The sequence below is a fragment of the Orcinus orca genome, chromosome 7, assembly GCF_937001465.1.
Source record: "Orcinus orca chromosome 7, mOrcOrc1.1, whole genome shotgun sequence".
NCBI lineage: Eukaryota > Metazoa > Chordata > Mammalia > Artiodactyla > Delphinidae > Orcinus > Orcinus orca.
Genome location: NC_064565.1, coordinates 32,366,999 through 32,391,303, shown reverse-complemented (window position 1 = coordinate 32,391,303; position 24,305 = coordinate 32,366,999). Strand labels below are relative to the sequence as shown.

Genomic DNA, 24,305 nt, shown 5'->3' with positions numbered 1-24,305 from the left:
GTCAAGCTGATTAAAGTTTTACTGACCTTGGCCTACCAGAGCAACACACAGCTCTACCCCTCACCAGTCCCTCCCATCAGGAAACTTGCACAAGCCTCTTAGATAGCCTTATCCACCAGAGGGCAGACAGCAGAAGCAAGAAGAACTACAGTCCTGCAGCCTGTGGAAAAAAAACGACATTCACAGAAAGATAGACAAGATGAAAAAGCAGAGGGCTATGTACCAGGTGAAGGAACAAGATAAAACCCCAGAAAAACAACTAAATGAAGTGGAGATAGGCAACCTTCCAGAAGAAGAATTCAGAATAATGATAGTGAAGATGATCCAGGATTCAGAAAAAGAATGGAGGCAAAGATCAAGAAGATGCAAGAAATGTTTAACAAAGACCTAGAAGAATTAAAGAACAAACAGAGATGAACAATACAATAACTGAAAAGAAAACTACACTAGAAGGAATCAATACCAGAATAACTGAGGCAAAAGAACGAATAAGTGACCTGGAAGACAGAATGGTGGAATTCACTGCTGCAGGACAGAATGGTGGAATTCACTGCTGCAGAACAGAATAAAGAAAAAAGAATGAAAAGAAATGAAGACAGCCTAAGAGACCTCTGGGACAACATTAAATGCAACAACATTCGCATTATAGGGGTCCCAGAAGGAGAAGAGAGAGAGAAAGGGCCTGAGAAAATATTTGAAGAGATTATAGTCAAAAACATCCCTAACATGGGAAAGGAAATAGCCACCGAAGTCCAGGAAGCACAGAGAGTCCCATACAGGATAAACCCAAGGAGAAACACGCCAAGACACATAGTAATCAATTTGGCAAAAATTAAACACAAAGAAAAATTATTGAAAGCAGCAGGGGAAAAATGACAAATAACACACAAGGGAACTCCCATAAGGTTAACAGCTGATTTCTCAGCAGAAACTCTACAAGCCAGAAGGGAGTGGCTTGATATACTTAAAGTGATGAAAGGGAAGAACATACAACCAAGATTACTCTACCCAGCAAGGATCTCATTCAGATTCCATGGAGAAATCAAAACCTTTACAGACAAGCAAAAGCTAAGAGAATTCAGCACCACCAAACCAGCTCTACGATGAATGCTAAAGAAACTTCTCTAAGTGGGAAACACGAGAAGAAAAGGACCTACCAAAACAAAGCCAAAACAATTAAGAAAATGGTAATAGGAACATACATATCCATAATTACCTTAAATGTAAATGGATTAAATGCTCCAACCAAAAGACACAGGTTTGCTAAATGGATACAAAAACAAGACCAATATATATGCTGTCTACAAGAGACCCACTTCAGACCTAGGAACACATTCAGACTGAAAGTGAGGGGATGGGAAAAGATATTCCGTGCAAGTGGAAATCAAAAGAGAGCTGGAGTAGCACTACTCATATCAGATAAAATAGACTTTAAGATAAAGAATGTTACAAGAGACAAGGAAGGACACTACATAATGATCAAGGGATCAATCCAAGAAGAAGATATAACAATTATAAATATATATGCACCCAACATAGGAGCACCTCAATGCATAAGGTAACTGCTAACAGCTATAAAAGAGGAAATCAACAGTAACACAATAATAGTGGGGGACTTTAACACCTCACTTACACCAATGGACAGATCATCCAAAGTGAAAAGAAATAAGGAAACAGAAGCTTTAAATGACACAATAGACCAGATAGATTTAATTGATATTTATAGGCCATTCCATCCAAAAACAGCAGATTACACTTTCTTCTCAAGTGTGCATGGAACATTCTTCAGGATAGATCACATCTTGGGTCACAAATCAGGCTTCAGTAAATTTAAGAAAATTGGTCATATCAAGCATCTTTTCTGACCACAATGCTATGAGATTAGAAATGACTTACAGGGAAAAAATGTAAAATATACAAACACATGGAGGCTAAACAATATGTTACTAAATAACCAAGAGATCACTGAAGAAGTCAAAGAGGAAATCAAAAAATACCTAGAGACAAATGACAGTGAAAACACAATGATCCAAAACCTGTGGGATGCAGCAACAGGAGTTCTAAGAGGGAAGTTTATAGCTATACAAGCCTTCCTCAGGAAATGAGAAAAGTCTCAAATAAACAATCTAACTTACACCTAAAGGAACCAGAGAAAGAAGAACAAACAAAACCCAAAGTTAGCAGAAGGAAAGAAATCATAAAGATCAGAGCAGAAATAAATGAAATAGAAACAAAGAAAAGAATAGCGAAGATCAATAAAACTAAAAGCTGGTTCTTTGAGAAGGTAAACAAAATTGATAAACCATTAGCCAGACTGATGAAGACAAAGAGGGAAAGGGCTCAAATCAATAATATTAGAAATGAAAAAGGAGAAGTTACAACAGACATGGCAGAAATACAAAGCATCCTAAGAGACTACTACAAGCAACTCTTTGCCAATAAAATGGACAACCTGGAAGAAATGGACAAATTCTTAGAAACGTATATAACCTTCCAAGACTGAACCAGGAAGAAAGAGAAAATATGAACAGACCAATCACAAGTAATGAAATTGAAACTCTGATTAAATACCTTCCAACAAACAAAAGTCCAGGACCAGATGGCTTCACAGGTGAATTCTATCAAACCTTTAGAGAAAAACTAACACCCATTCTTCTCAAACTCTTCCAAAAAATTGCAGAGGAAGGAACACTCCCAAACTCATTCTATGAGGCCACCATCACCCTGATACCAAAACCAGACAAAGATAGTACAAAAAAAGAAAATTACAGACCAATATCTCTGATGAATATGGATGCAAAAATCCTCAACAAAATACTAGCAAACAGAATCCAACAACACATTAAAAGGATCAGACACTATGAGCAAGTGGGATTTATCCCAGTGATGCAAGGATTCTTCAATATATGCAAATCAATCAATGTGATACACCATATTAACAAATTGAAGAATAAAAACCATATGGTCATCCCAATAGATGCAGAAAAATCTTTTGACAAAATTCAACACCGATTTATGATAAAAACTCTCCAGAAAGTGGGCATAGAGGGAACCTACCTCGACATAATAAAGGCCATATACAACAGACCCACAGCAAACATCATCTCAGTGGTGAAAAACTGAAAGCATTTCCTCTAAGATCAGGAACAAGACAAGGATGTCCACTCTCACCACTGTTATTCAACATAGTTTTGGAAGTCCTAGCCGCAACAGTCAGAGAAGAAAAAGAAATAAAAGTAATACAAATTGGAAAAGAAGAAGTAAAACTGTCACTGTTTGCAGATGACATGATTACTATACATAGAGAATTGTAAATATGCCACCAGAAAATTAGTAGAGCTAATCAATGAATTTGGTAAAGTTGCAGGGTACAAAATTAATGCACAGAAATCTTTTGCATTCCTATATACTAATGATGAAAATTCTGAAAGAGAAATTAAGGAAACACTCCCATTTACCATTGCAACAAAAAGGATAAAATACCTAGGAATAAACCTACCGAGGGAGACAAAAGACCTGTATGCAGAAAATTGTAAGACACTGATGAAAGAAATTAAAGATGATACCAACAGATGGAGAGATATACCATGTTCTTGGATTGGAAGAATCAGTATTATGAAAAGGCTGTACTACCCAAAGTAATCAACAGATGCAATGCAATCCCTATCAAATTACCAATGGCAATTTTTACAGAACTAGAAGAAAATATCTTAAAAATTGTATGAAGACACAAAAGACCCCGGACACCCAAAGCAGTCTTGAGGGAAAATAGCGGAGCTGGAGGAATCAGACTCCCTGACTTCAGACTATACTACAGAGCTACAGTAATCAAGACAATACAGTATGGGCACAAAAACAGAAATATAGATCAGTGGAGCAGGATAGAAAGCCCAGAGATAAACCCACGCACCTATGGTTAACTGATCTATGACGGAGGAGGCAAGGATATACAATGGAGAAAAGACAGTCTCTTCAATAAGTGGTGCTGGGAAAACTGTACAGCTACATGTAAAAGAATGAAATTAGAACCCTCCCTAACACCATACAGAAAAATAAACTCAAAATGGATTAGAGGCGTGAATGTAAGCCTGGAAACTATAAAACTCTTAGAGGAAAACATAGGAAGAACACTCTTTGACATAAATCACGGCAAGATCTTTTTTGATACACCTCTTAGAGTAATGGAAACAAAACCAAAAATGAACAAATGGGACCTAATGAAACTTCAAAGATTTTGCACAACAAAAGAAACCATAAACAAGACAAAAAGACAACCCTGAGAATGGGAGAAAATATTTGCAAACGTATAAATGGACAAAGGATTAATCTCCAATATATATAAACAGCTCATGCAGCTCAATATTAAAAAAACAAACAACCCAATCCCAAAATGGGCAGAAGACCTAAATAGACATTTCTCCAAAGAAGACATACAGATGGCCAAGAAGCACATGAAAAGCTGCTCAACATCACTAATTATTAGAGAAATGCAAATCAAAACTACAACGAGTTATCACCTCACAGCAGTTAGAGTGGGCATCATCAGAAAATCTACAAACAACAAATGCTGGAGAGGGTGTGGAGAAAAGGGAATCCTTTTGCACTGTTGGTGGGAATGTAAATTGTTACAGCCACTGTGGAGAACAGTATGGAGTTTCCTTAAAAAACTAAAAATAGAATTACCAGATGATCCAGCAATCCCAGTATTGGGCATATACCCAGAGAAAACCATAATTCAAAAAGACACATGCACCCCAATGTTCATTGCAGCACTATTTCCAATAGCCAGGTAGTGGAAGCAACCTAAATGCCCATTGCCAGATGAATGGATACAGAAGATGTGGTACATATATACAATGGAATATTACTCAGCCATAAAAAGGAACAAAATTGGTCATTTGTTGAGACATGGATGGATCTAGAGACTGTCATACAGAGTGAAGTAAGTCAGAAAGAGAAAAACAAGTATCATATATTAACGCATATATGTGGAACCTAGAAAAATGTTACAGATGAACCGGTTTGCAGGGCAGAAATTGAGACACAGATGCAGAGAACAAACGTATGGACACCAAAGGGGGCAAGCGGCGGGGGGTGGTGGTGGTGGTGTGATGAATTGGGCTATTGGGATTGACATGTATACACTGATGTGTATATAATGGATGACTAATAAGGACCTGCTGTATAAAAAAATAAATAATATAAAATTCAAAAATTCAAAAAAAAAATGTTTTCAGTGTATAGGTTTTCAAAGTAGCTATGCATCAGAGCAAAAGCACAGTATCCGTTCATCTAATAGTATTTTGCATTATAAGAATACAAGGGAAAAGATCTTCCCGAACCCTAGTTGATCATCTCTAGAGGAGTGTCTGTACAAATTATCTGGCCTCCTTATTCAGGAAGCACAAAGAACCTTTCTGTATGTATTTGCGTAGTATGGATGGATTTGTTTGTTTAAAATGGTCAGGCTGTACAATGAGTTCTAGTGCTAACCCCCAGTTCCTGTTCACTGTAGAACTGCTGATAACTCATTTGGGGTCTCTGTGCACTCAGACATAACATAGGATAATTCCAGCTGTATTTTGGTCCCATTATTTAGCTTTGATGTCTCAAGTTTCCAAATCTGTAAAATGGGAACAGAGATAGTACCAGTTCAAAAGGCTGTTAGGAAGATTAAATGAGTTAATACATGTAAAGCACTTAGTGCCTAACGCTTGATGTGTACTCATCAATTAAAAAATAAAATAAAATAAATAAAAAGAGCCATGCCAAGAAGTTGCCATTATTCATATTTCACAGTTGCAGGACTTGAAACTTACAGGGTTTAAGTACCTTGTCCACTTATCTAAGGATAAGAAATAGAACAGTGACTCAAACCAACCCTTAGATTTTCAATCCATGCCTCTTTAAGGGTCGAAAGAATACTTGTGTTTTAAATGCATTATTTGAAAAACATACATATTATTTTATTTCCTATGCAGCCTTTAAAAATTAGGTATTTTTTTATTACATAGGCCAATTTTGATGTCTCTGAGAATCAGAGCTGCCCTCCGGTAGTATTGCCTATCATTTTATTTTGTGAATTCACGCTAGTAATTTCTCGTGCTTAACAGTTTTAGTGTTAAAAAAAAAAAAAGCTAAATCACTGTGTTCCTTTTTGCGTTTTTCCAGGTCCTGAGGAGGTAGAAATCAAGTGCCCCTTGAATCACATTGCTTGCCTTGGTGCCAACAGATGTGTCCATTTATCCCAGCTCTGCAACGGCGTCCTGGACTGCTCAGATGGGTATGATGAAGGAGTTCATTGCCGTGGTGAGTCCATTTGTGGAAAAATACAACTGAAATATTGAATTTTTCATAGTTTTCATGAAAGTTCAAAGACAACCTATAACCTGTCTTTTCTTTCAACCACAACCTTATCAGTTATTGAGAAAGCATGAGTTTTATTGCCAGAGACACTCAATATGCATTTCAAAGCTGTGACTATTGTGCTTTATTGAAAAATGCTGTTAGAAAAAAAAAACACACACATTTAGACTTTGAAGTTGGGCTCTTAAACAATTATATATTTCATAGAAAGGAGTACTTTTGAGCAAAGGACAAAAGAGAAGTCTTAGTTACAGTATTGATACCATACATATAAAACTTGTTTCTCTGAACTGTTGCTTAAACAAAGGGTATTTGAAGTAAAACCTCTGCCATCAAATATTTTAATAGAATGTATCATGGGAAATTTTCCCTTAATATTATTTCCCTGAAGTTATACTGTTAACTTTCTTGTAATTTTCATTCTTGTTAAAAACCTGCGTTCTACAGTGGTCAAGAGTTTACCTATATACTAATGATAGGAGTAACTAAATCTCAAATTTATAAAAAGTTAATTGGAACTGGTATATTCCAATAGAACTGGTTGGGAAGGGGAGGATAAAATGTTTGACAAAGAAACAGGAAAAAGTTGAGGATTAAGGTAAGGACTGTGATCTGGAAACAGAATCAAGGTTTCAGTCAAGTGAATCAGTCTTCAACTTGGAAGCGGGAAAGAAACCACTGAATCAGAAGGTTCTAACTCAGATTCTAGCATGTTGAATGTAACACAAAGGATGTTTATTGGAACTGTCAAAGAGTAAGACGTTCTTCGTGTCGAGGTCAGTGAGACAATAAAGAATGGAAGGAACTGTAGAAAGCTGGAGATGCATGTCTGGTGTCTGGACAGATTGACACTAAATTGCTCCCATTTTGGAAAGGTCCTAGGTCAATTCCAGGTTTTCAGGAGGAGCTCCACATCTTTGTGTTTAAAATGTTCAAAGTTAGCTACTGTTTTTTAAACATTGTATGGTCAGCAATGTACAGGCCTAACGCAACTTGTTTGGAGATGTGTCAGGGCTTACTGGCTGCCAGTTTCCCACATTTGGGCTGAAATAAACTGGGTTCAAAACCAGAGATGGAGACGTATATTAGAAAAAGAGTAAATCTTGTAGAAAGGTAATTCAAAGTGGTAAGGATGTTGAGACAGCATAGATCAGCTGGATCACTAGGTCTTTTCCCTCTTTCTAAAGGGATGTCCAATTACTCTGGCCCTGTAGACATATTCAGATTGAGAAGTTAAAGGTCTTCCTTCTTTGGCCAAGTTTCCTTTCTTAGCCTTGAACTCTGACAGGGTCACATAAGGAGCCAGTTGATTCTTAGTTTTACTTATGAACACGTGTAATAATAATTAATAAGAAATTTTATTTGTATTTAGAGGCTTTGTGACATGTACTCCTTTTTATAATTGTATAGCTTTAAAAGTGATATTAATAGAAAGTAAATTAGTGAATTACAACGTACTAGAAGTTAAAAAGTTTAATTTTCTTTACAGAAATTATATTTTCTAGAGCCTAATTCTATTTGCTTTAGTTATAATTCAGGGTTCTTATTACACTTAAAACAAAATTTCAGATAGACATGTGTGACTAAGCTTCTAAAAGAGTGAAATCATCACATTGCCAAATACTTCTCAGAGGTGATTATACAGATTTGAGTATCTTAAACATATTTCAGTGCTGTGGATCATATGAAAATATATCTGAGTTCTCTAATAAAATTTAGAGCTGGGATTTAAAAGATAAAGGGATATGTTAATAGTAAAACAGGGGATCAACTAACTATTCAATATCTGAACAAAAATGAAATGATATTAAATTCTGTTGATTTTTGAAAAGATAGCATATACTTCAGACTGAGGTTTAGAATTTGTAGCTTCCATCTTTTTTCCTGTTCTAATTTAAGTTTCCAACTGTTCCAAGTTTCATATCTTTATCACAGTGACAACCTTTTTTATTTCTTAATTTGCCAGTGGGAGGCTGATTGTACCACTTTGGCCTTTTTAATATTTCTAAATTTCACCAAATAAAGTGTTTTAAAAGACTTAACGTATTATGACCTGTGGTGGACTTAGAAATAAGAAGTATATTTGGATCTCTACCTGTTATTTACCTCAGTAGAGGGGTTTTCACCTAATTCTGTGGCCTTGCACAACTACATAGAATGGTAGGATCAAGATGACTGAATGACACAGTGATTCCAGAGTCAGTGGTTTAATAAAGTATTTCTGCATTGAGAAAGAAATATCAGAAATGTGTTTCCCTGCTTGGCCTGATAAGGTGCCCCAGACACATAGACAAAATAGAAATCTTGGAAGCAACACCAGATTTATCACATGTATATGGTTTGTGTTTAGAAAAGATGATTGATTATATGCAAAAGTATATCATGGGAACTGAGTGTACTTTCCCACCTTCAACCTTCCTCCTGATTCTGGGTCACATTCAATGAAAAGATGTTTTCTGAAGAGTTCATTAGGCAACAGCCCCATCAAGTCTCTAAGGACTTTTTCATTTACTATAGACATACAATAAAGAAAGAAACCAGGTTAATTCAAACATCACATTGATTTTTAGAAATGCTTTTTTCTGTAGAAAAATTCTTTTTAAATCACTTCTCTTTCCATTTCTTCCTTTTTGTTGGATTCCAAGCACACACTCTAAATAATTATGAAGCCTAAGACACAATTCAAAGATGGATGTTTTCTTTATACTCATAAAAGTTCCAAAGTACGTTTGGTGATATATTTGTAGCCTTTATGAAAATTAATAAGGAGAAAAATATAACATTTTGGAGGTGATATTTTGGTCTTGGGAGTGCTTTTGTATTAACTGAATTGTTTTCTGAATGGTTTCCTAGAAAAAATCAATTTCTCCTTGGTAAGGGTAATGAAAAGATATCTATTATTAATGATTTTCTATAACACTGATATTTTAATCTCCATAATTTAGCTTCATTTAAAGAGCACAGTGGATTTTTGCATATGGGTGTACTTATATATAGGACTGTACTTGTAAAAATTTTACAATATGAACCTTCAAAATCACCACATTATATTTCAGATAATTTCATGTCTTCCTGCATAATATTTCATATTGGTGGTAATATCACTATATGTAAATTGCATGAGCAATGAAAACATATTCTATACAGTATGATACCTCTCAATACAGGATAGTTCCACAAAAATCCTTCTTCCAGAATGCTGGAGGAAGTGAACAAATTCAACTAATGGAGAATACTTGGACTGAGGTGTATCAAAACACCATTTTAGTATTTGACATTCTTAAGATAATTCATTTTGTTGACATTTAAAGTAGCTATAAAGAAGAGAAGCCCTCTTTTTATTCACAACCCTAGTTAAATTATATTTGCAGTGCAAAACGGTCGCATATTTAAATGCTCAAGGGACTGACAGTCTCTGGTGTGCTCTCTGCTATTATTCTTTTAAAAGAGTATGGGAACTCTTCCGGTCACTGCAAAAAGGGATTCTCTCTTCTGTGGCCCGAAAAAAGTGATTATGTAATCTATGTTTTCCAGTAAGCATTCCAATCTCCCTTTAAATTCAAGGGGATAAGTGTGTGAAGAGCTTATTAAAACTGATTAGGAAATGACACTCTCTGACATCTGAAAAGCTCCCCACACAGACACACAAGTATGCATACACAGACACACATACTCTTCTTTTCTGATTTCTCTTTTCTAAACCTCTTCCTACATGATTATGAGTGTATAATGTATTAATTTGGTGTATTTGATCAGGAACCTAAAGAAGAATAAGATTCTTGTGTGTATCATCTAACTCCTTGAAATAATGCATATTAAGAAATTTTAGAATTCCATTTGATTATTTTACTTGCCAATTAGAATATAATTTTCCTGATATGCAATTACATTTTTCTCTACCTACAATCTAATGTATTTATTTTAGATTCTAGTAATTCTAGTATGTTTATTTTAATGTATTTGTTTTAGACACTGACTTGTGTTTAAAATTTTATATATTTTTCTTTTATATTACTATTCATAAAAGTAAATTCTTATGAGATGATGCCAAAAAATCCTGGAGCTAATTTACAAATTAGAGGCTTTCTCAAAATGGACCAAGGTAAATGGCAAACCTTATTAATAACTACAGTGATTCACCATAGGAAAATTAGTAATCCTTAAAACTTCTGTGTGGATCTCATATATTTCAAATATTCCAAAAAGGAATTAATCTACCCCAATTAATTAGATTTAATTAATTGATTTGACAAAATTGAATTTAATAAAAGAGTTAGGAATTAATTCTTAACTCAAATTCAGGACTCTCCTTTCTGGAAAAATGAAGAAAACAAATTTTATCTTGTGGTGGTGCTTCGTTAGTCATTACAACACTGATTTCAGAGTAGCATCAGAATAGCTTTTAGCTACCAAAAAGGAAGGAAGGAAAGAAAGAAGTTAGTGAATTCAATAAGGAAAACAAATGAATTTGGAGCATTTTATTGTTTTTACTTTCATTTTATTGTATGAATGGATCTTGTTCTATTTCTATTTTAAAAGTTCCTATTGAAAAGTACTACCAATCTCTTTCTAAATTAAAATGAGCTTACCATGCTACAGAAGGGGATTTCAGCATGCAGAATCTGAAAACAAAGGTATGGAAAAGAGGTACAGTTATAAGCAGTGTTATAGAAAGTGTATCTGTCAGCAACATACAGCTTAAAGCACATGGAGGGAAACTTCACAGTGTGTACTCAAGTCACTTGAAACATCAGTAAACCTAGAGCTAGAAAACAAGCAAACTGGAATTAGCCAGGAGGACCTGGGTTTGTGTGCTCAGGCCACGTTTGATTACTAAAGCTCCTGCAACTGAGTAGATCCTCTGTATTCTTTCTTTGTGTTGGGTTGTGTTAAGGTGATCAGATAGTCTCAGATCTATCTTAAGTGTAAGTATTTTCTCCAAAGAGATTAGTTTAAGCAATTGAGATAGTTTAGTGAATGGCTATGACCCTTGACACTGGTTGGTTTCAGGGCCAAATTAATGCTTCTCAGAAGCAAAGCAACAATTCCTAGAAAGAACAGATCTTCTACAAGTGTATCCTTCCTCTGCAAGACTATTGCAGATGTAGTTTATGTTGACCAATGACACATATATGAAATTAGGAGAGTATACTTGTTGCAGACTGTTCTAATTATATATATGTATAGAGGTGTGTACATATACATGCATATATGCATAGGTTCACATATATATGTACATACATAAGTACATATATTCATTTTTCAGAGGTTTAGTTTTTTTAACTTCTGCTTAATTAGTAAGATATTTGACTTTTTAACACTGATTTATCAGATATACTTGTAAACTAATTCTGCTAAAAAGAATTGGATTTCAAGTTTCAGCTGTTTGTTTGAATATGTTGACTTCTAGAGACAGTTAAATAGCTAACTGAATACCTTTGGGAAAAGTAACTAAGTAATTTGGCTCTGTATCATAGCCCAGAATTCAAAATGATAATCTAAGATTTTTTATTGGAAATAAATCTTTTTGTAGTGGATTTACATCTTTGATTAATGTTAATATTATACTAACTAGTGCTCTATCCCCCCAGACAGATTTATTTTTAAGAATAACTATGGAAACAAAATTTTGTAAATATAGAAAAAATGGTGCATAGATATATTAATAGCTTAAAATGATCTAACACTGAAGGATCTAACTTAAAAAAAGAGATATTCTTTATTAAAATGTCATCTCAAATTCTCTCTCTCTCTCATCTTCCTCCCCCCGACTCTTTCCCCATTTGGTGTCCATACATTTGTTCTCTACATGTGTGTCTCTACTTCTGCCTTGCAAACTGGATCATCTGTACCATTTTTCTAGATTCCACATATATGCATTAATATACGATATTTGTTTTTCTCTTTCTGACTTACTGCAATCTGTATGACAGTCCCTAGGTCCTTCCATGTCTCTACAAATGACCCAATTTCATTCCTTTTTATGGCTGAGTAATATTCCACTGTACATATGTACCACATCTTCTTTATCCATTTGTCGATGGGCATTTAGGTTACTTCCATGACTTGGCTATTGTAAACAGTGCTGCAGTGAACATTGGGGTGCATGTGTCTTTTTGAATTATGGTTTTCTCAGGTTATATGCCCAGAAGTGGGATTGCTGGGTCATATGGTAATTCTATTTTTAGTTTTTTAAGGAACTTCCGTACTGTTCTCCATAGTGGGTGTATCAGTTTACATTCCCACCAACAGTGCAAGAGCGTTCCCTTTTCTCCACACCCTCTCCAGCATTTATTGTTTATAGATTTTCTGATGATGCCCACTCTGACTGGTGTGAGGTGATACCTCATTGTAGTTTTGATTTGCATTTCTCTAATTAGTGATGTTGAGCAGCTTTTCATGTGCTTCTTGGCCATCTGTATGTCTTCTTTGGAGAAATGTCTATTTAGGTCTTCTGCCCATTTTGGGATTGGGTTGTTTGTTTTTTTAATATTGAGCTGCATGAGCTGTTTATATATTTTGGAGATTAAATCCTTTGTTCATTGATTCATTTGCAAATATTTTCTCCCATTCGGAGGGTTGTCTTTTCGTCTTTTTTATAGTTTCCTTTGTTGTGCAAAAGCTTTTAAGTTTAATTATGTCCCATTTGTTTATTTTTGTTTTTATTTCCATTACTCTAGGAGGTGGGTTGAAAAAGATCTTGCTTTGATTATGTCAAAGAGTGTTCTTCCTATGTTTTCCTCTAAGAGTTTTATAGTGTCCAGGCTTACATTTAGGTCTTTAATCTATTTTGAGTTTATTTTTGTATATGGTGTTAGGGAGGGTTCTAATTTCATTCTTTTACATGTAGCTGCCCAGTTTTCCCAGCACCACTTACTGAAGAGACTGTCTTTTCTCCATTGTATATCCTTGCCTCCTTTGTCATAGATTCATTGGCCATAGGTGCGTGGGTTTATCTCTGGGCTTTCTATCCTGCTCCACTGATCGATATTTCTGTTTTTGTGCCCGTGCTGTATTGTCTTGATTACTGTTGCTTTGTAGTATAGTCTGAAGTCAGGGAGTCTGATTCCTCCAGCTCCGTTTTTTTCCCTCAAGATTGCTTTGGCTACTTGGGGTCTTTTGTGTCTCCATACAAATTTTAAGAATTTTTGTTCTAGTTCTGTAAAAAATGCCATTGGTAATTTAATAAGGATTGCATTGAATCTGTAGATGGCTTTGGGTAGTATAGTCATTTTCACATTATTGATTCTTCCAATCCAAGAACATGGTATATCTCTCCATCTGTTTGTGTCATCTTCGGTTTCTTTCATCAGTGTCTTATAGTTTTCTGAGTACAGGACTTTTACCTCCTTAGGTAGGTTTATTCCTAGGTATTTTTTTCTGTTTGTTGCAATGGTGAATGGGGTTGTTTCCTTAATTTCAATTTCTCATTTTTCGTTGTTAGTGTATTCTGTGCGTTAATTTTGTATCCTGCAACTTTACCAAATTCATTGATTAGCTCTGGTCATTTTCTGGTGGTGTCTTTAGGATTATGTATGTAGAGTATCATGTCATCTGCAAACAGTGACAGTTTTACTTCTTTTCCAATTTGGATTCCTTTTATTTCTTTTTTTCTCTGATTGCTGTAGCTAGGACTTCTAAAACTATGTTGAATAAAAGTGGTGAGAGTGGACATCCTTGTCTTTTTCCTGTCTTAGAGGAAATGCTTTCAGTTTTTCACCATTGAGAATTATGTTTGCTGTGGGTTTGTCATATATGGCCTTTATTATGTTGAGGTATGTTCCCTCTGTGCCCACTTTCTGGAGAGTTTTTATCCAGAAATAATTTTTCTTTGTCTTTAATTTTTGTCAATTTGATTACTATGTGTCTTGGCATGTTTCTCCTTGGGTTTATCCTGCCTGGGACTTTGTACTTCCTGGACTTGGGTGGCTATTTCCTTTCCCATGTTAGGGAAGTTTTTGACTATAATCTCTTCAAATATTTTCTTGGGTCCTTTCTCTCTCTCTTCCCTTTCTGGGACCCCTATAATGTGAATGTTGGTGTGTTTACTGTTGTCCCAGAGGTCTCTTAGGCTGTCTTCATTTCTTTTCATTCTTTATTCTTTATTCTGTTCCATGGCAGTGAATTCCACCATTTGGCCTTCCAGGTCACTTATCCATTCTTCTACCTCAGTTATTCTGCTATTGATTCCTTGTAGTGTATTTTTCATTTCATTTAGTGTATATTGTATTGTTCATCTCTGTTTGTTTGTTCCTTAATTCTTCCAGGTACTTGTTTTTTAATTCTTCTATGTCTTTGTTAAACATTTCTTGCATCTTCTTGATCTTTGCCTCCATTCTTTTTCCAAGGTCCTGGATCATCTTCAGTATCATTATTCTGACTTCTTTTTCTGGAAGGTTGCCTGTCTCTACTTCATTTAGTTGTTTTCCTGGGGTTTTATCTTGTTCTTTCATCTGGTACACAGTCCTCTGCCTTTTCATTTTGTCTCTCTTTCTGTGAATGTGGTTTTCATTCCGCAGGCTGCAGAATTGTAGTTCTTCTTTCTTCTGCTGTCTGCCCTCTGGTGGATGAGGCTATCCCATCTCTCTTCTTAACAGTGATTTCAAACTAACTTATACAACTTCAATATTTTTTGACCAAATCTTTTCCATGGTGATAATCCCGGAGCATTATGGACCTTCAATTGTTGTTGTACTCTAGTTTCAGGTGATTTTGATTTTTAAATAGATGCATGTCAAAAACCTGTATCCACGTCTCACACCCAATAGAGTATTTATTTTGTTTGTTTGCTTAATATTTGTAGTAGAAGAGGTGACAGTTGTTTTGATACAGAGCTTTACTCCTTGGTTCAGACAACTCTTATTGTGCCTGTTCCTCAAACGTAATAGCCTGTTATATAGAAGGCCTGTATGAAACCATGAAAAGCCAAAAAATCAGGTTTACTACCTCCCAGTAATCTCTTCCCAACAGAAGAGACTTGTTAATATTTCCACCAATTTTGGAACTGTTAATTTATATGAATATTCATGGGCACCAGGGCTCATCATTTATCTGGATCTTTCCCTCACCTGCCTCTTTCTGATATGATAGAAAACAAAGAATAGTTTGTAAGAAATAATAAAGGGTATGAAGCCAAAAGGAATATTATAAATGTGCCAATAGAAACACAGTAAAGTTTTCCCTATATTCAATTCATGTATCAACTCCAGTAAACGTTTATTAAGCACTGACAGTATTCCAGGTGCTCACCTAAGCCCTAGTGATATAGAAAGTCCTGTTTTCTGCCTTCATGGAATTCACGCATCTTAATGGGGGAAGGTAAAAATGGCTAAGGTAGAATAAAATGAGGAGCATCTAATCCGCTTGAGGGGATGTAGGAGAATTCCCAAGAGAGTTGATATGCATCTTATTCTAGGAGTTGAGTAGGCAGATGAGAGAAGGAAGAACATTTCAAAAGCCAGGAACTATATGTACAGAGGCACAAGTAAGAAAGCATTGTTCGCTCAAGAGAGCTCTAAGTTATTTGGTTTGTTTGAAGCATAGTGTCCTGAGTAGAGAGAGTTGAGTTTGAAGCTGAAAAAATACTTGGTATTAGACCTGGCGTGGTTACATTGGAATAAGGATGTAGTATGACCCACTTTAAATACATTGCATACAACTGTAAAGAGAAACAGTGTGAAAAATGACAGTAGGATATATTCTCAATAATATTATAAGGATACTATATTACACTGTTTTACTGTTAAGCACATGAAGACTAGAATTGTTGCATATATGTAGCAGGTTATGTAACTTATTCTTAGAAGATTAAAATGCATTATTATAATCATGAAACTTTGAGCTAAACAGTCATCTTTCCCTTCGTATTGATCAGTTCCCAAAAGAAGACATGTTAAGTGTTATTCTTTAATGTGTCACTTGAATGTAGTTCATGTAAGGTAAAGTCAAAATAGACGACATGCAGAGCCATATTAAGTGGATTCTTTTTTAGACAAAAGTTAGGTACTAGGAAAATGTACTTACTATATTAAATAACCGGAATCCCATCTTTAACAAGCTACCAAAATATACCACCTTAGTTGATGCCTCAGTTTTATTTTCTTTTATCTTAACATTGGGAAATATATAACTGTTTCAGTATTATTCAAAAGTAAGAATTATAACAAAGTCAGGTCTCTACTCAGCCTCAAATGTGAGGCCAAATCCCCTATGATTCATTATTTGGTTTTTGACACAAGCAGCTTGATATTTTAAAAAGTAAGAAATTAAAGCAGGTAGCTAAGGTTGAATGGCATCCCCAGGAGCCGCACAGAAAAGCAGTTTGAGAATAAAGTTTAAATACTGTGACCTTGAGTTTTCATTTGCCAGTTTTGACTACTGGGCCTTAACATATAACTCAGAGTTATGCATAAAATCGTTATGCTTCAGCATCCTTTCTGACCTGTTCTTAAAGCAGCACGATGGCTTGTAAAAAACTCTACCAAAAACCATTTTGAACTAACTATATGTTCCCTGTCAGTTTTATTAATTGACTGAGCTGGAAAAAAAAAATGTACTGAGTGAACAACAAGCTGAAAAACTATATAACAACCTTGCAGAATTGAATGTCTCAATTTGACTATTAGCTCTATCCCCTTGAAAAAATTAGTGCTTTCATTTGATGAGAAATATGGAAAGGAAATGCAGAAGTGCATTTTAACTCTTTAGAGTAGCTTTGAAATATTAAAGATAGGAAGTTTAAAAAAAAACTCATTAGGAATTCAACTTTCAAAATGGAAACTGGAAGGAAAAAGGAGAGATTTTCAAAGTCATTCAGTGGAGAAAGGTTACATTTTGAAGTAAAAATCAACACAATGCCATTCCAGTAAGAAGTAACTGATAAATAGAAGATTTGAGATTTGTTAAGCCCAATATGGAATTCTAGTATACCTTACAGAATTCTGTAGAGGGAGATTTTCTACACTTTACAGCCCGTATTTTCAATTCTGAATTTCTAACCTGTTCAAAATTGCAGAACAAACTAGTTCTGCTGCCTTTTCTTTGATCCACTGTTATCACTTATATAGTAAGCTCTATTCCACTGAATCACATGTGTATTAATGTCATCATAACTGAATATCTCAGTATATAAAATAATACTCAGAAAAACAAAATAGCTGTGAAACTGGGCTCTTCTGAGTTCCCCATAATTAGTCAGTTCATAATCAGACCAAATTATTATTTGTTTTACTCATGTGAAGGTGTAGAGAAATATACGTGTAAATTTTAAGTTTCTCCAAACCTTTCTACATATACTTGCATATTTGAGTTTAGACACAGCAAATTCATTAAAGATTAATCTTTTGGGGGAAAATACACCACCCAGGTTTATTTACACTAACGTAGAATTTGCATTCTAGCTCTCCATTAGGTTTATGATTAAGAGAAAGCATGGAATTTGAAGTTTGGTTTCAAATAATTGACCTTTCTGTGCCACAGGGGATTGTGCACCAGTGCAGACAACCTGCTGTGGTTGTGGAAACCGTAAGATGCTACCAAAGTGAGATCACTCTGCTCACAGGGCTTCTTCTGAATTAGGTCAGTGTGACTAGAACCAAGGCTCGAGTGTTAGATACAAGGAGAATTGGAAGAACAGGCTCCAAAGAGCATTTTTCAGTTCTATTAGCGGAAACGTGTGATGTGTTCTCATTCAGACTGTGGGTGCAAAACCAAAAGTGCCAAGAAAAAAAATCTATACAGTTCAATAAATGGCTCCAAGATTTATCTGATATTCTCAGAGCAGAGACACTAAGAACCTAAATTGTCTAAGTTTTAGTTAGGTCAGTTAAATGTTACTTAAGAGGTCTCTAAGAAATTTGGAGAGATAGGTATAAAATGCTCTTAAATCTAAATAGTTTTCTATAGAATATGTAAATATTATATACAAACTGTATATAAAATTGATTGTCTATAAATGCATATAGAAATATATACATGTGAATATGTATTCTATTAGATTTTCCTAGCCTGTGAAATGCTTATTTCAGGGAGTTGTAAAAAAATTTATATCTTTATGCACTTCACCTGTGTTGTGGTTCTTTAGTTCCTGTTTTTTAAAACCGGTGTAAACACAATGTTTCTACTAGTCATGTATTGATGCTTACTTTGAGTGCTGTGTCCTACTCCCAAATAACTTCCAGTTGCTTTCCTGTAAGTTAAGTTTGTATCCTACCCATTTAAACTAACAAAAAGTACAGAACTGAGAGAAATATGTTTGGGGTCAAAGCCTGGTATGCTTGCCCAACACAGTATAACTTACCTTATGAGGTGAACTTTGCAATGCAAATATGCCTTGGTTTGATTCATCCATTTTCTTTCTATGTATACATCTCATACCTCTAATAGATTGGAATCACCTAAACAAACTTACATTTAACTTCTACCTATAAAAAAACTTACATTTAACTTCTACCTAAGTCACTTCACTACAAGGACTCAATCAACTGGGCAGAGAAGACAAACACAAAGGAAACAGAATGATGAAGTGCAAAAGTGTATAGGGCTCTGCAGAGTAACACACAAAGCATACTTCACTGTATGCCGAAATTATTGGCCTCAAACAATATGCTGTTTGTCAGGAAAATTCACTTCTGCATTTTGCCTAAAGTGATTTGCTCCCTTCAGTTTTGTTCTTATTTACCAGAAATATCTGCAATATGTAGAAGGAAAGCAAAGGTCTCCTCAATGACTATAACTACAAATAGAGTAGCAGCAATAACTTTCTCTCAGTGTGAAACAATTTTAAGATAATAGGGCCAGAAGGGACTTTCAGAGGTCATCCAGTCCATCCATCTGCCTCTAGGCTGGTCTGAACTCAAACTTGCCTAGACAGATTGCTATCTACCCAATTTGGAAGGCCTCCAGGGAGAGAAATTCTAACAACCATTTTTAGTAACACAGTCAATGCTTAGCAGTTTGCACTCTGAGCAAATGCTTGCATATTGCGTTGTAAAATTCCCCACACCCTCTCTTTTTAGCCTTTTCTCTCCAATAGATTCCACATTCCTGTGGCTTGATCATGTTTTTCTTGTGCTTCTCTAGATAGCCTTAAATTTTCAAAATCTCTAAAGTTATAAACCACCTGCCCCCCAAAACCAAGATACAGTTTAAGTGTCTGACTATTATCCACTCTAATTGACTGGTGTAGCTCCCAACTCCTATGACTCTCTTTACATATTCCATTCTCTTTACATATTTTTTATATCTTAGTGTTGCCTTGCTCACTCACATTGCATCAGTTAGGAATTGAATTTGGCTGTTAAAAACAGATCTTAAAAAGACTGGTAGAAAAAGATGGTAATTCATTTTTCTCTCTTGTAAGAAATGTCCAGGGATAGGTCGATGTGTTCATGGTGTGATCTGTGTCCCAGACTCCTATATTTCCCTTCTGCTGTCCTTGTCATTTGCCTTCCATCCTCAAGGTAGGCCAGTGGTCATAGATGGTCACTGCAGCTCCAAATGTAACACCCATATTCTGAAACCACTAGGTGGTGTTTCAGGGGGCTCCGGTTCTTTATGTCTCAGTGCAGAAAGAATTCAGTGGGAGGCAAAGTGATAGGTAAGAAGTGATTTATTAGAATAGGACGCTTGAGACTTATAAGTGAGTAGGCGAGAGGATGCTGAGCCATGAGAACTTAGTGGGCTACAGTTTTATAATAAAAAAAAAAGTGGGGAGAGGAAAAATACCACTTTCTTCCTCATTCTTGAATAGCCACCATGCTTCCATCATCAGTTCCTCCTCCAGGTTGGGTTGAAGAGTTTTCTTGTACCTGCATGGTCAAGCCAGGACTGTCATGGCACTATGGAAAAATTATTTCAGGTCTCAGTACAGTGAGGGTCTTTCACTTTGACATGTCACCTTTCCACAAATTATTGTTTTTTATGTGTGCAGAGAGCATATCATAGGGGTCATTAATTTACTGAGCTCACTGGTCAGGATGCAGGTCTCATGCCACCATTGTTTTATTGTTTGGGGGCATGTCTTATGCTTCTGCTGCGTGAGTTTTGTTGCTAAGCAAGCCTGCTTAGTTTTGTTTTGTTTTTGTGTTTTTTAATTTTTTTTTATTTGGCTGTGCCAGGTCTTAGTTGCGGCAGGCAGGATCTTTTAGTTGCAGCATGCGGGATCTTTAGTTGTGGCATGCAAACACTTAGTTGCAGCACATGGGACCTAGTTCCCCGACCAGGGATCAAACCCAGGCCCCCTGCATTGGGAGCGCAGAGTCTTAGACACTGGACCACCAGAGAAGTCCCCTTGCTTGGTTTTGTGGTTAAGCAAACCTGCTTTCTTGAGTGATCATTAACTTACAGGGGTCTCCCATACTTTTTTCTTTACTTACAATTCTCTAGTGGGATTAACTATTTAATTACCTACTTTGTCCCTTTACTCTGTCCCTATCAAGTCTAGGAGAAGAAAGAAGAATAAAATATCTCTACCAAGCAAATCAACCTTCTTAAGGAAGTTTCCAGAAGCTTAACCCCCAAATTTCTATCTCCATTCCATGGCCATAATTTTAACACACAACCACCCTCAATAGCACGAAAGACTGGGAGATGTAGTTTTTCCATTGCACAAACACTGCTTCAATAGAATCAGACTTGGAAGAAGGGGATAATGGGTATTTGGTAGCAACTAAAAGTTTTTGCTATACGTGTTTTAATAGAGCAATCAGAAAATTGATTGGTTGCTCACCAGGTAAGTGTTGCAGACATCGACTAAAAAATTATTCATAACCTAGAAGAGAGTTATGTTTTATTCAGTGGGAATTTTTAGGACTTCAAGCCCAGGAGGCAGCATCTCAAGTAACCCTGAGAGAACAGCACGGTGGAGGTGAGGCCTTGGACCCAGGATATATAGGAGTTTTGCGACCAAGGGAAGGTAGTAGGAACAAAACATTACTGTTAATTAAAGAAAAGTAGAAATCTCAAGGAATTTAGCACTTTTCTATGTATGGGAAGATGCAAGAGTCTGGGCTCACTGAAATCATTCCTTTGATATGCACCTCAGCTCTCCAGGGCCAGTATCCCGTGTTTTCACATCCTGAGTTTCCTCAGGGCTTATTGTGGGGAGTGGCTGCAGTCTGATGGCTACTAGATGGCAGATAATCTTTTCCTTTCTGAGTTCCCTCAGGGCTCACCAGCTCACCATTGGCAGTGGATGCAATCCCTAATGACTGTGACATCCTTTGTTTGCTAATATGGCAGGCAATATTCCATTTATCACAGTTGTATTGTGTTTGATAAACCTACAGGAAGATTCTAAAGGACAGAGAGAGCTAGACATCAGCTAGACCAGTGGCTTTGAAAACCAGTAAAATGAGATGTTTGGACATATTACTAAACCTTTTTTCGGGTATAATATTGTATAAATTAATACGAAGATTCATTATACCTGGGAACTCTAAGAGAAGGGTCAGGATGTGCTGTAGCAAAGGGTTCCCAAATACCTGGAATAGAGGATCGTTCCTGAGGAGCCAGTAAGGGCTGGCTGCTGTCTGAGAAAAACCCCAGAGAAATGTGGTTTACAGGAGAAAGATACTCTCCCTCCCTTCCTCCCTCCCTCCCTCCCTCCCTCCCATTCTCTCCCTTAATTTTTTCCCCTTTCTTCCCCATTTTCTTCTCTCTTCCTTTACTGCTATCCCACATCTTAAACTCTTTCAGCCTTTATATTTTTATTTCTTTAAATTTAGGCTTAAACTTGAGATTTGTTAAAAGCTATCTGAATTTCAAAATCTTTGCTATTATTTCATATCTCTGGTCAGTGAACCCTATTTCATCACTTACTTTTGCTATGTGGTTTGTCCTCGTGTATACATTTTTGTTTTATTTAATGTTTTGGGAATGCCAAATGATGTTAAACTGCTTTGTTATCTCATTCTCTCTTTGATGGTAAATATCCAATTATTTTGTTTTGTTTTGCTTTCCAAAGACTACCAATAGTCTCCAATGAACCAAATACACCCCAACTATATTATTGCTTTTGACTTTTATTTTGAAGGGTCTAATTACTTTCTCTTTGAATTCTACATCCCATCAGGTGATTACTTCTACCATTTTTTATATCTCAAAAAAATTCTTATCTGTGAGATCCCAATTAAGAAAGCAATTTTTACCACATGGTTCTAGAGAGTAAGTAGACATTATATAGGCACTGGAACAGATCTTAATAACAACTCAGTCAAAACAACATATTGGATAGTTTTATATTATTTATATATAAAGAGAGGGGGGAAGGGGAGGGAGGATATATATATAGTATAGTATCACTTGAGACCCATTACAATTAGTTCTAAAATTAAAATCCTGATGTCTAAGTAAGTGAAGAACAAAATGAAGAATTCTGTGTGTTGAGAAAAGTCAGAGAAAAATGTTAGTGATTGTGTCAATTCTCTATGAACGTAACTCACCCATTCTTCTCATTTTTAACAGTGGGTAAATCCACATCAGTATGGTGGTGTGCTTCTCTTTTGAATGGGCAGGTGAGGGGCTGGAGAACTCTTTGGGATGAAACTAAAGGTATCTTTCACCTCACCAGTCTGGGTTAGGAAGATCTGTGTGGGTTAACCAGCCAGGACAATATGGCTTTTCTGGTATTAACAGTTTCTGTCTTTTAGGACGCTGGAATTGAGACAAATGTTACTGAATTGCACTCAGCAATATCTTCCAAACTGGAACTACTGTATTTCTAGTTTATACATTGCACTGAATTTCACAGCCCCAAAAATCAGGAAAAAAATTGGGAGATTGGGATTGACATATACACACTACTATATATAAAATAGATAACTAATAAGAACCTAGAACTCAGTACTCTGTAATGACCTATATGGGAAAAGAATCTAAAAAGAGTGGATATATGTATACATATAACTGATTCATTTTGCTGTATAGTAGAAACTAACACAATATTGTAAATCAAATATACTCCAATAAAAATTAATTAAAAAATTCAGGGAAAAAAACTTGTGTACATATAAAAACATAGATTGGATTTTTAAATTATTGATATATCTTGTTTTCCTTGCTCAAATAGAAATAATTACTATGGAAAAAATAGCACTCATTTTTTTAAAACTATCTAGATACAGAGACATTATTACTTTCAGATTATTTTTGTTTGTTTCTGGGCTAAACTATCTTCATTGATAAATTTTTTTCTCTTTGATTGTTGGGTTTCTCCCCCAAAGTTTATTTAGTTCACCAATGTATATTTTCCTTTTCCTTCAATACCATTTTCATTTTTATCTGTCTTTTTTTATTTTGGACATGTAATAGTTTCTGTTTCAAAATTATAATTAGTTTAAAAGTACGTCTGTAGAGATCTAATCTAGTAATACAGAGCAGACTAGGTGCCATTAATTCGATCCCAATTGATAGACTAGAAAAGGAGCTACAAATGATATAATGTATGTATGGATGGTTAGAAGATAAAAGACCAAATATCATATGTCTGAGAGAAGGCTTTGTAGGGGAACATTGATTTGTACAAATTTATTGAAAGAGATTTGAAACCTGATAAACCTGGAGACCGTGAAGTTGCAGTAAGGTGAACAGCTAAAGGGCAGGAAAATGGCATAAAATGCAAGATATACTTTTGGGGTGTGTGTGCAGGAGGTTAATCTGGACTAGGTGAAGAAAGTAATAGTCTGATAGAGTATAATTTTTAAGGTTGACTTAATATCAACTCTTTTGTATGATCACGAAGAATCATTTACTCCAATATCCCTCTGTCACCTTTGCAGTTAGGTAATAAAAACCGTGTCTTAAGTGAAAAGGAACTAAGTTAGGTGTGAGAAAGGTAGGGTCATGTCTTTCAAAAGAGGGGTTGGGGTCAAAGAAATATGTATGACAATACTATATGAAAGTACTTATTTTATATGAAAGCATGCTCATAAACTGTTTCA

At 35.6% G+C, this 24,305-nt stretch overlaps 1 protein-coding gene across 1 annotated transcript in view; it reads left to right on the top strand.

Annotated features, from left to right (window-relative positions):
* Positions 1 to 24,305, top strand: part of LRP1B (LDL receptor related protein 1B) — a 1,810,989-nt gene that overhangs the window by 681,401 nt on the left and 1,105,283 nt on the right. The window contains exon 3 of the mRNA XM_049711954.1: positions 6,172 to 6,309. Within this exon, the coding sequence (XP_049567911.1) occupies positions 6,172 to 6,309 (138 nt within the window). The remainder of the gene's footprint in view (positions 1 to 6,171; positions 6,310 to 24,305) is intronic.